At 46.5% G+C, this 12,835-nt stretch overlaps 1 protein-coding gene across 1 annotated transcript in view; it reads right to left on the reverse strand.

The window, feature by feature from the left end:
- Positions 1 to 1,207: 1,207 nt before the first annotated feature.
- Positions 1,208 to 12,835, reverse strand: part of LOC125312295 (integrin beta-1-like) — a 28,365-nt gene continuing 16,737 nt past the window's right edge. The window contains 12 exon segments of the mRNA XM_048270751.1: positions 1,208 to 3,777; positions 5,557 to 5,723; positions 5,868 to 5,954; positions 5,957 to 6,099; positions 6,390 to 6,612; positions 7,016 to 7,254; positions 11,478 to 11,677; positions 11,754 to 11,792; positions 11,794 to 11,850; positions 11,852 to 11,895; positions 12,298 to 12,388; positions 12,519 to 12,614. Of these exon segments, the coding sequence (XP_048126708.1) occupies positions 3,712 to 3,777; positions 5,557 to 5,723; positions 5,868 to 5,954; positions 5,957 to 6,099; positions 6,390 to 6,612; positions 7,016 to 7,254; positions 11,478 to 11,677; positions 11,754 to 11,792; positions 11,794 to 11,850; positions 11,852 to 11,895; positions 12,298 to 12,388; positions 12,519 to 12,614 (1,452 nt within the window). The 3' untranslated portion in view covers positions 1,208 to 3,711.

A 12,835-nucleotide genomic window follows, 5' to 3' on the forward strand; every position in this document is an offset into this window, starting at 1 on the left:
CAGAAAAACAGTACCTTTCAAGATTAGACATCCTAACAAATCCTGCTGATCAAGTTCACGTCCGTAACGTATGCTGTGGAATATTGTTTTGGACAGTGAACAGACTCCGAAACTGGCAGATAGACGGGTGATGGGTGGCGGAATGAATCTGAACTAGTAGCTAATGCTAGCTAATGTTTTCAGTGTTGACAAGGACAATGATAATCACCAGACTCCACCGTATGAAAGCGTACATGTGTGTTTTAAACTTACCGGGTACAGACGTCCATAATTAATTGGCAACAGACAGATGATAACGTAAGTTTAACGTTAGGTATCCAGCTGGTGCTCCACAAACAGTCGCTTGACAGCCGAGTCGCCAAACACAACACTGCCGAATTAATTTATGACAGCAGGGACAACAAGGGGTGACCATTTGCAGCCATGTCTTCTCTAGGGATGAAATCTTCTCCGTTGCAGCTTAACGCCCCGGGATCAGAGCGGAATAAGGGCTTTATAAGCGGCGGGAGGGAGTCGGTAGTCGGTCGGTCAGATGGGGTTAATAAGTTTGGCACGGCAGACAGCCGCCTCCTGATTGGCCATCGCGCAGCACCAATAGCCTTCGGGGAGTTCGGGTGTGGTGGTTAGGTCACTGGACAGGGAACATTTTTCTGCGTTGAGCGATGTGTTAATTTCTAGATAACCCATATATGCATGCATGCTATGCGAATTCACTCAGCGCTCGCGCTCTCTCCCTCTCTATCTATATATTAATCATATAGTTATTCATTATAGCGCACTTGTATATAGCGCACTTGTATGTATGTAGTTGTCCACTATATATCCTACTATGTAGGCCTAGTATGTTTCTTTGCACTAAACAGAGCGCTGCTCGGGGCCAGATGGCCAGCAGAGGCCGCTGTTGCTCTCATCTCACCTCTGCTCAGCTAGTTCATCACAATGGATGGCGGGATCATGGATGATGAACAGATCAGATAGATGGATGAATGGATGACTGAGTCCCAAAAGCACATTTCACGGAGTATATACCATTTGGTGTAAAAGAAAATACCATTACTGTAGTTTTATCATGTTGGCTTTTATGTGTATCAGCTGGGCAGTCAGTGGGGTTTGCCAGGGTCATGTACTGTAGGCCTAAGATCCAGACGGCAGCTGGGATAAAGGATAAACAGTCACATACACAGGAAAATGAGACTCTGAAAACAAGTCGTTTGGGTCTTTACTTTAATAAATAACTTCAGAAAACAATAGGATTGCAAATGTGAACTTGAAGTTTTTTTTTTTTCAAAAAAGGCACTTAAAAAACATAGGATTGTAATGCATGGACATGTGTTTAATGTGCATGAATAGGGGTGTGTGTGTGTGTGTGTGTGTGTGTGTGCGTGCACGTGCGGGAGCATGTGTGTGTGTGTATGGAATTGATTTTGATCATATAACACTGAATTAGGCTATTTGAAAAATCACTGATCTCGAAATCAGTGGATGAAATGTGATAACTGATCACGCTATGTGACAATGGCACGCGTTCAAAAAGGGAGAATTACAAGATAACAAAATAAAATAAAACATCATGGAAAATATCAAGGACAAGCAAGCATAGTGAATCCATCGACAGACGGACCAGTTCCTACCTACACATTGAACAACATAACTGGTGTTCGTGAGCACTTGAGGCTGCTCTATTTGGCTTTGAGGACAGCGAGAAGGCTGGGACCTGAGTACATGCTGTAGTTTAAACACACCCCGCCCTGGGGCCGGCACGGACACACACCGCCCTGGGGCCGGCACGGACACACCCCACCCTGGGGCCGGCACGGCTCTACGAGTGTGGACGGCTCCTCTCCACGGTACACACCTGGGTCCAGGTGCACCTGCTGCAGAACTCCGTCTCGTTGAAGGGGATGGGAGCTCCACGCTACACAGCAATGCGATTCATGAAGGAGAAGCATCAATGTGCTGTGCATCGCACAGTGTGGAGCCATCAGCAGCCACCAGCTCAAAGGGTCTGAATCAGAGCCGGCTGACGTCTGGCTGACTTCTGGCTGACTGATGACCGCCAGCAGGACACAAATTACTGCAGCACAGCGATGAAGCACTGCGATTCTACTAATTACAGACTGCTCTCCTGAGGGTCGACACACACACTTACACACTAGATTTCAATTTGGTCGCCTGGGGCAGGGATGCAGACACTCTCAGATTTCAGTCTGTGGCAGGGATTTACACACTATAGATTTTAATCTGTGGCAGGGATTTCCACACTATAGAGTTTAATCTGTGACAGGGATTTACACACTATAGAGTTTAATATGTGGCAGGGATTTACACACTATAGAGTTTAATCTGGGGCAAAGATTTACACACTATAGATCTCAGCCTGGGTGTCTGGGGCTGATATCCACCTCACCATATCTGTAATGGGTGTGGGTAGTCATGGCGATGGTGCACGGCACACTTCAGGAGGCACCCTGGCTATGACAGAGAAGGTCCTTGATTGACAGACATCATTCAGCACAAGGGCTTGCATAGGCTACAGCACCAGGGCTAGCATAGGCTACAGGGCTAGCATAGGCTACGACATACAGCACCATAGGCTAGCATAGTCATGAATCGCAGCCGACTGATCTACCAGGGGCTTCTGCCAGCATAACACATATGGCTGGCACACACACACACACACACACACACACACACCTCAGCCAGTATCCAGGGAGGTCCAAGTATAGATGTCTATCTTCTATAGTGAAATATAAACGGGAGTCTATGTTAATGGCGACTGCTGAAACTACAGATGTGTCCACCATACCAACACATCACTGAGCGGATATGAAGCATGGCGTCTTTTATAGGCCAAGTAATTTCTGATAGGCCGTACTGCAGGTGTCCTCTCAACCCAGACCAGCTAAACATAATATGTGAAATACACATCAGAAGGCATTGGGCAGCTGCGCACCAGTGAGATTGAGATCAGAAGGCATTGGGCAGCTACACATTAGTGAAATATACATAAGAGGGCATTGGCCCACAGACCGCAAGAGCTTTCCTGCAGGGTGAAGTATGGCTCTGTCCACTCTAAACTATGGACACATCTAAATCCCTACAGACAGGGAGGCATAGATAGATATGAGCACATCAGCGTCAAATAGCAGAGGGCAGGTCGCAGCACAGACTACTCCAACCAATCCAAGAATCCCTCCAACCAATCCCAGAATTCCAACAGCCAATCCTAGACTACTCCAACTAATCCCAGAATTCCTCCAACTAATCCCAGAATTCCTCCAACCAATCCCAGACTACCCCATCCTTTCCCAGAATTCCTCCAACTAATCCTAATCCTATCCTGCCTCACGTTCCCCCTCTGACCATCTCGAAACTCACCAGTCCTGCGGCCGAAATGAATCCTTAAAAAAAAAAACATTTCCATTTAAACATTCTCTGTAATTCCACGGTTTAAAAAAATACAGATAAAACCAAGTTTATACAAACTGTACACGTTCTGATGCAGCGTAAAAAATAGGAACACAAGGAGTTAGTAAAACAAATACTCAAAAGTAGTGGCAAAAACGCACAAAGAAGCATTTCGGTGATCCAACGGAAAAAAGGAAGTGATGTAATAACACTCTGATCCCGCCCACTCCAAAACCCCACCCTCAACCCGCAGAATGATTTGCATACAGTGTTGTCCTGGAGACAGAGGAGGCAGCGGCGTGATCATTTGCCCTCGTACTTGGGGTTCACGACGGTCGTCACGGCGCTCTTGTAGATGGGGTTCTCGCCCTGCGGACAGAGGACAAGACAGCGCCAGCGTCAGGAGGAGTGGGACCATGGCAACCGCAGAACAACACACAAGACACGCCATATTCAGCAACACATTTCACCCTGACAACGCCTGTTAATGTAGTTAGACCAAAGGTAACACAAACATAACCATACACACACGCGTGCATGCGCACACACACACAAAATTCATCCAGACAAGGCCTGTTACTGTAGTTAGACTAAAAGGTAGTACGAACATAAACATAAACATAAGCACACACACACACACGCATACTCCCACTGACATGAGCATAGGTAAGGCAGGATTGATCAATGCAAGTTTTACAAACTTACCGTACGCTACCGCATTTGTGCAATGAGTGCAACTTTGTTATGTGCACCAGATGGCGCACACACACACACACACACACACACACACACACACACACACATACAGTGGTAGGGCAGAGCGAGTGTGTATTGGGTTCAAGTAAATCCTATAAACATTGTGATATGACTTGTACTTCCCAGCATTAAGACACAAATGCTGTTCCATTATTCTGTATCTGGTCAGAGGGCTCTTTTGCAACGCACCCTAGCATGTACAAGCACATTCGCGCACACACACACGCACACAAACAAACACACGCGCACACACACGCACCCACACGCACAGGCAAACCATGAGATGTCTGAGTGAAGGGGTGGGAGGGTATGGGGGGGTGGAGTGATGAGGGAGAAACTAAAAACATGCAGAAAAAGAGAGAGAGAGAGGGAGAGAGACGGGGAGAGGAAGAGGAGGAGAGAGTGAGAGAGACGGGAGAGAGAGAGAGAGAGAGAGAGAGAGAGAGAGAGAGAGAGAGAGAGACAGGGAGAGGAAGAGGAGGAGGAGGAGAGAGTGAGAGAGACGGGGAGAGAGAGAGAGACAGGGAGAGGAAGAGGAGGAGAGAGTGAGTGAGTTGCAGATAGAGAAAGAGAGAGAGAAATAGAGAGCAAGAGAGGGAGAAAGAGAGAGAGAAAGGGACACAGATAGAGAGAAAGAGCGAAGATACAGAAAGAGAGGAAGAGAGTGATGGAGAAAAGGAGAGAGAGAGATTGGGAGAAAGAAAGAGAGAGGAAGAGAGTGATGGAGAAAAGGAGAGAGAGAGATTGGGAGAAAGAAAGAGACTGGAAGAGATATACGGAGAAATATACAGAGAGAGGGAGAGATAGAGAGATACTTTATTGATCCCCAAGGGGAAATTCAAGGAGAGAAGGAGAGTAATGGGGAGAGAGAGAGAGAGAGAGAGAGAGAGAGAGAGAGAGAGAGAGAGAGAGAGAGAGAGAGAGAGAGAGAGAGAGAGAGAGAGAGAGAGAGAGAGAGAGAGAGGCTGCAGGCCAATGCATGCATGAAACCAGCACAAGGAGAGCAAAGGTACAAACTGTGGTTGGCCTTTAGAGGGCGCCACCCTTGCGGCCGTAGCTGGGGTTTTGGAACTGGTTTATGGGGCTCTTGTATATGGGGTTCTCTTGCTGGGGGGGGCAGGGGGTACAGGAAGAGAAATTCAACAGCAGGACAGAGGAAGACATGAAAAAGCAAGAAATCAGACAGAAATGGAAAAATCAAACAAATAAAAGCTCAGGGGACTAGATGAAGAGATGACAAATCTGTGTGTGTGTGATCACTTTGCATATATGCATCTTCTCATCTGCATCTTCTTGGGGAGGTATCTGAAGGGAGAGAGAAAGTGTGTGTGTGTGTGTGTGTGTGTGTGTGTGTGTGTGTGTGTGTGTGAGAGAGAGAGACGAGTGTCTTACCGTGTCCCACTTGGCGTTCATCTTCTCCTTCTCAAACTTGGCGAACTCGCGGCGGTCGTGGATGATAGTCAGCAGCTTCCAGATTAGAAGTAGAGCCAGACCAATCAGAACGATTCCCGCCACAACGCCCGCCACGATGGGGATGATGTCAGGACCGTCAGGGCACTCTGGGAGAGCAAGGGATTATGGGAAATGAGTAAAAAAAACAGACCTGTTCCAACAGCTCCAAATCTTAAATGTCCTGAATGAATGCACATATGTGTATGTGTGTGTGCGCGCATGTGTGTGTGTGCGCGTGTGTGTGTGTGTACCTGCAGTCTCCACCACGTGGACGACCTTGGTGGTGTCGTTCTTGACGGCGTAGGTGTAGTAGAACCAGCAGTCGTTGGCGCCGCTCCCTTGCAGTGGGAGATGAAGGGCCCGGCCCCAGGCTGTGGGAGGTCATCACGGCTCTTCACCATCTCCAGGTGGAAATACATGCAGTCACGCTCACACGTCTCCTTCTTCTCACCAGTACCGAAGGCACGACACTGCACACACTCCCTACACACACACACACACACACACAGTAATTATACTGCTGAACACAATAACACAGACACACTGTTGACACGGTTGTGCATGACTCTGGTTTGGTTTCAGATAAGAGAGTAAGACAGTGAGGGGGAATTATGCAGACATCCACACCAGGAGAGGGTGTCTACATGGCAAGGCACAAAGTAACAACGCCTTGAATGCGTTAATGTATGTGCGTGTGTGAGAGTGTGTGTGTCTGTGAGACAGTGAGTGTGTCTGTGCAGATGTGAGTATATGAGAGAGAGAGAGACACTCACTTGTGCTCTGTACACACTCCTGGACAGGTTGGACACACTTCACAGGTGGCTCCTTGGAACTTGGGGTCAGTGCACTTACACACTCCGCACTCGCAGGTGCCGCGGCCGTTACAGATCTGCTTGTTCTTGGCCAGACAGGTGGAGGTGTCCAGAGAGCAGTCGCAAGCGCTGCCCGTGTAGTTAGCGTCACAGATGCAGTTGCGGCACTCACAGCGCCCATGGCCTGCAGACAGAAGTAGAGTTAAACACACACACACACACACACACACACGCACATATACACATACATATGCACGCTAGCCTCCACAGCTTGCACGAGTGGGTGCAGTTAGACGCACTTGTGTACACACACACACACTGACCTCCGCAGAGCTTGTTGTTGGAGCGGTCACAGTACACACACTCACACACACTGACCTCCGCAGAGCTTGTTGGAGCGGTCGCAGTACACACACACACACACACGGACCTCCGCAGAGCTTGTTGTTGGAGCGGTCGCAGTACACACACTAACACACACTGACCTCCGCAGAGCTTGTTGGAGCGGGTCACAGTACACACACGCACACTGACCTCCGCAGAGGTTGTTGTTGGAGCGGTCGCAGTACACACACTCAGACACTGACCTCCGCAGAGCTTGTTGTTGGAGCGGTCGCAGTTGAAGTTGTCACACTCGCAGTATTTGCCGCTGTAGCGTTCCTCGGGGTTCTCCCTCTTCTTGCACTCGCACGTGCCGCACACACAGTCTCCGTTGTTGCTGCAGATGTCCGTTCCGTTGTCCATGCGGCAGCTGGCGTCCAGGTCCTCTGTCCGCACCTCGTCTGTGCTGCACTCACACTTCTGACCAATGCGCCCCTCATTACAGCTGAGACACACACACACACACACACTTCTGTCAGTTCTTTCTGTTGTGAAATGATCTGGTCTCATCAATATCAGGGATGCAATCAGGGATGGGCAGTATTTATGATACATGTATTTAAAATACGGATTTCAAATACAAAATAGTATTTTGTCATTTGTACTTCATTGGGTTGAAGAAAATGCCTTCATATTTTGTATGAAAATACTTCATAGGTGTGTACTGTAGTTTAAAAATACTGCCAAATATTTTTGGTAAAACCATTACTTTTGGTGATCTGATGACATAAAAGTGCAAAACAATGAATGCAGCCTCTGACTTGTGCTGTAATTTGCCCACACTTGTGATCAGAATATTGAGATTCAGGAAGATGATCCAGTGCAAGATGAGTAACGTGCAGGTAGCTCACACACACACACACACACACACACACAAATACAGGTGAGTCATGCCACTCCGTCTGGATTTTTTTTTAAAAATACCCTGCTGAAAAAAACAGCCTGACCAGCTAAAGGTGGTTTGCTGGTTGACCAGCTTGATGACCAGCTTGTTTGATGGTTGACCAGCTAGACCAGCAAATATTTTGCGAAAACATATCTTCAGCTGGTTTAAGCCAGTTTACGATGGCGATTCAACTGGTTTTGTCGTACCACCTGAAGCTGGTCATTTTAGTTGGTCTAAATTGCTAGTTTAATTGGCCATGCCAGCTTATGTTGGTCATTCTAGCAAACCAGCATGACCATCTTACACCAACAATGTCAAGCTTGGCAGGCTGGTCACCAGCATGACCATCTTACACCAGCTGTATCCGACATGACATGCTGGTCACACCAGCATGACCAGCTTCCTCAGTTGGTCACACCAGAATGTCCAGCTGGTGGCCCAACCAGCGACACCAGCAAAGACCAACAAGAGCTGGAAGAAAACCAACAAAGACCAGCTAAAACCAGCTCCCAGCATAAGCTGGTTTCTAGCTGTTTTTTTCAGCAGGTTGATATTATAATTTAATGTACAGTAATATTCTTTAAGATAAGAGTTACTCGCTATGCATGGGCGTTATTTTCAGTGCGTTCTGCCTCGCTGTCAATAGCCACTTTACATTGGATAGCCTTTTGGACTGCATCAGGCTAAGTTAACGTTAAGTAACCGTGACCAGAGACAGTTGATAAAGTGTTCTAAAGGATCGTTGCCTTGACGTTAACGCAACGTTCTTTGGGCTGGCTGAGACTAGACTGCATGGCTCTGTGAAGTCAGTCGCTGGCATGATGAACTGCTACTGCCTGCTGAGTTGCACTTCCAGTGCCTGGTTAAAGTATATATATATATATTTTTTTTTTTTTTGGGGGGGGGGCTTTTTTTGCCTTTATTTGGACAGGACAGTGAAAAGTGACCGGAAGTAAGTGGGAGAGAGAGATGGGGTGGGAATCCCCTTGGGAACTCGGACCCGTACATGGCCACAGCGCCCTTCCAGCACCTGGTTGGACAACCACAACATGCTACAGCCGGTTGGACAACCCCAACATGCGACTGTCTGCTGTTCAATGCCAAAAGTCCCCATTGCCCATGCACTTATTAGGCTACTGTTGTCTCTGTCTACATCCTTGTGTAAAGTGTGTGTTTGGCCTGTTGTGTTATAAATGTGTTTTTGTTTGTTACGTGTTGATTTACAGTATGTATGTTTTATGTGCAATGGCTGCCTAGTTACTGGTACGCTCCGTCTGGCATGGTGTTTTTGTGTGAAGCGCTAGGTTGCACTCTGTGGGATATAAATAAACATGACTTGACCTGACAATACACTCCCTCTCTCACACCAACCTCAAGTTTCTTTAGAACTCTACCACAAAACCATCCACTTTTTCTTGAGAACTTTAAATCATCCAATCAGAACACATGGACCCGGTCATGTGGTTGCCCTGCCATATTGCTCAACAAGTTGCTGCATGTATGACCTAAAGCCACACAAGGGCAAATCCATACTTTCCCCCTTGGCGTATATACAGCGGGGAAAATAAGTATTGAACGTCAACATTTTTTTCAGTAAGTATACTTCCAGTGAGGCTATTCGCATGAAATTTTCTACAGACATTAGTATTACCTTAGATAATCCACACATATTAAAAAATCCCATTCCCTTAAAATGTCCCTAAGTAGAGTTATGAGTAAAAAAGTGGAATGCCACAGGGAAAAAGTATTTAACACGCCTACTGAAATTTCTTAAATACTTTGTGGAAAACCCTTTATCTGTAATGAGAGCTTCAAGGTATTTCCTCTATGAAGAAACTAATCAGTCGCAGTATTCAGGTGTGATTTTGGCCCATTCTTTTAAACAGATAGTCTTATAATATTGAAGATTCCAGGGGTCCCTCTTGTAAATCCTGACATTTAGGTAACTTCCAAAACTGTTCAATTGGATTTAAGTCAGGGCCTTGATTGCCTTTCTCTGAAACCAATTGAGAGTTTCCTTTGCTGAATGCTTTGGATCATTGTCCTGCTGGAAGGTCTAGCCATGTCTCATCCTCATCATCCTGGTGGATGTAAAAATTCTCCCAGAAAAATGGCTCCATTCATCATTCCTTCAACTGTATGAAGTCTGCCAGTACCATGACATGAAAAACAGCCCCACACCGTGATGCCTCCACCTCCAAACTTCACTGTTGGTAGGGTATTTATAGAGTGATGCACAGTGCCATTTCTCCTCCAAATATGGTGTGTAGCATGACATCCAAAGAGTTAAATTGTGCTCTCACCTGACCAGAATACATTCTCTCAGTATTTCATAGGCTTGTCCAAACGTTGTGTAGTAGACTTTCAACGAGCTTCGACATGTTTTTCTTCAGTAATAGGGGTGAGTGTGCATAGAGGCCATGGCGGTGGAGTGCATTGCCTATGATTTTCTCTGTAACAATTGAACCTTCTGCCTCCAAGTCTTTCTGGAGCTTTCTCAGAGTGGTCCTTGGCTCTTAGGCTACACTTCTGACTATCCTTCTGACTTCCTGGTCAAAAATCTTGTGAGGAGATCCTGTGCATGGCCGATTGATGATGCAGTGATGTTCCTTCCACTTGCAGATAACGGCTGCTGTGGTGTTCAATACTTATTTTCCCCGCTGTACATACATAACACCATTTAGCGCTTACACCGTACCCAGTTAGTTAAAAATCAACTAGGGTCATGATCCTTACAGCGTTACACAGTGCAATATCAAGCATGTGGCCATGTACTGACAATGTCAGAGACTTCATTCCACGTATTTTACTGTATGTCAGCGTAGCAGGAGTTTGAAGTCGTTATTTTAATTTAATGATATTATTATTATTTTAAGGTAATAGAACTGCATTGTATTTTGTATTTTATTTTGAAACATGATGTGGCTACTGTATTTTCTAGTTTATTTTGATACACTTAAAATTAGGGTTTTTGGTATTTAATTTCAAAATACATTTTGATGTATTTTTGTCCATCCCTGTGTATAGGGACACATGGATATATTAAGTGAGCCCAGGAACATGTGTACAATAAATATGGACATAATAAGGGAGCCCAGGAACATGTGTACAATAAATATGGACATAATAAGTGAGCCCAGGAACATGTGTACGATAAATGCCAACTCAGTCAGATGACTGTGTACCGTATGTCCTTGTAGACATAGTTGTGTGTCTCAGTATAAGCACACATTTGTGGTGTGTGTGTGTGTGTGTGTGTGTGCCTACAATGTAGGTGTTCTACAATGTCTGCGTTTTCTGATTGAAATGCTACCAGGTCTGATATTATAATCATTGATGAGCACGATAGGGATGTGTTCATCCTGGAAGTAGGTTGCTGTTTTGATTCATGTCTAGAGGAGGCTTACTTAACAGAACTAGTAAAATATCACCCTCTTGCACAGCAAATAACTGCCCTTGGCTACAAATGCCAATATCTGGTAATTATTTTCGGCACCTGGGCCACATGCATAGGCTTGTCATTAGGGGTCTTAGGATAGTTGGCTTTACAAAAGCAAGGGCAAAGCAAATTGCCAAATACTGCTCAATATCCTCCATTATTGGAAGTCACCATATATGGAGAAGAAGGTGTTCATCCGTAAATCTGCTGTTTGAGATAGTCATCAGACCCACATTGGTGGATCATGCCATAGCAATGTTCTGTATCTGTAACATTTATGTCCTTATGTACATTTATTATAAATTGCGGACATAAATAAAGTAGTTAAAATGTGTGTGCCTACCGGCAAGCCCCACACTCGAAGGTGCCGTTTCCGAAGTGGCAGATTTGGCTGTTGTTGATGCCGGTCTTGTGGCAGTCACACTCGCAGATGAAGTTGAGCTGCACCTCCACCTCCTCAGTGAAGCCCTGCATCTTAATCCTCACCGTCTCCGTCTTACTGGACGGGCAACCCTTAGACGTGATGGCCACATCAAACGCCACCTGCAGGGGACAGACACGGTCAGAGAGACACGTGTGTGTGTGTGTGTGTGTGAGAGAGAGTGAGAGTGCGTCCCACCTCGTCTCCGATGGAGATGTTGGAGCACTTAAGGCCCGTCCTCCCCGTCCGGGCTCACTCCGCTCTTGCAGTGGGAGACGTGGGAGATGGACACACCTTTCAGGAAGCTTATTGTTCTCCAGGATCACCTCAGACCCACAGGGACTGGGGGGGGGGGGGGTTACAGATGGATGGATGGGTGGTGTGTGTGTGTGTGTGTGTGTATACTCACGTTGTAGGCCTCAATGATTAGGTTGATGGTGTGTGTGTGTGTGTGTGTGTGTGTGTGTGTGTGTGTGTGTGTGTGTGTGTGTGTGTGTGTGTGTACTCACGTTGTAGGCCTAAATGATGAGGTTGATGGTGTGTGCGTGTGTGTGTGTGTATGGATGGTGGGTGTGTGTGTGTGTATACTCACGGTGTAGGCCTCAATGATGAGGTTGATGGTGTGTGTGTGTGTGTGTGGATGATGTGTGTGTGTGTGTGTGTGTGTGTGTGTATACTCACGTTGTAGGCCTCAATGATTAGGTTGATGGTGTGTGTGTGTGTGTGTGTGTGTGTATACTCACGTTGTAGGCCTCAATGATGAGGTTGATGACATTGCTGGAGTTCGAGGACAGTGTTCCCACTGCAGATTTGGGGATGAGGTTCTGCAACTCCTGTTACCCACCCACACACACATTAGTCATTTAACAACCATAGAGAAACACAGAGTAATAGTGATTGCATTAGTAAAGACACACACACTCGCGTGTGCAGACACACTTACACACACACACCCCTTCCTACCTTGTAGACAGGCTGGAACTCATTGGTCACTGCAAAGATGGTCTGGATGTTGTTCTCACTCAGCTTCTGCACCAGGTGGGCAATGGAGGGGTAGTCCTGTCACACACACACACACCGGTCAGAGCGACACATACACCAGTCAGAGAGACTGGTCAGAGACCAGCGCACCGGTCACAGAGACACACATAACGGTCAGAGAGACTCGTCAGAGACTCGGGGGGGAAATGAATGGGGGTCTATAATTCAGATTTGTTAACTGGGCGTCCTGCCTTATAATTTAAAAAGCCAATGTGTTACAGGGAACGAAATGATTGACA

This window comes from Alosa alosa, chromosome 19 (assembly GCF_017589495.1).
Source record: "Alosa alosa isolate M-15738 ecotype Scorff River chromosome 19, AALO_Geno_1.1, whole genome shotgun sequence".
NCBI classification, from domain to species: domain Eukaryota; kingdom Metazoa; phylum Chordata; class Actinopteri; order Clupeiformes; family Clupeidae; genus Alosa; species Alosa alosa.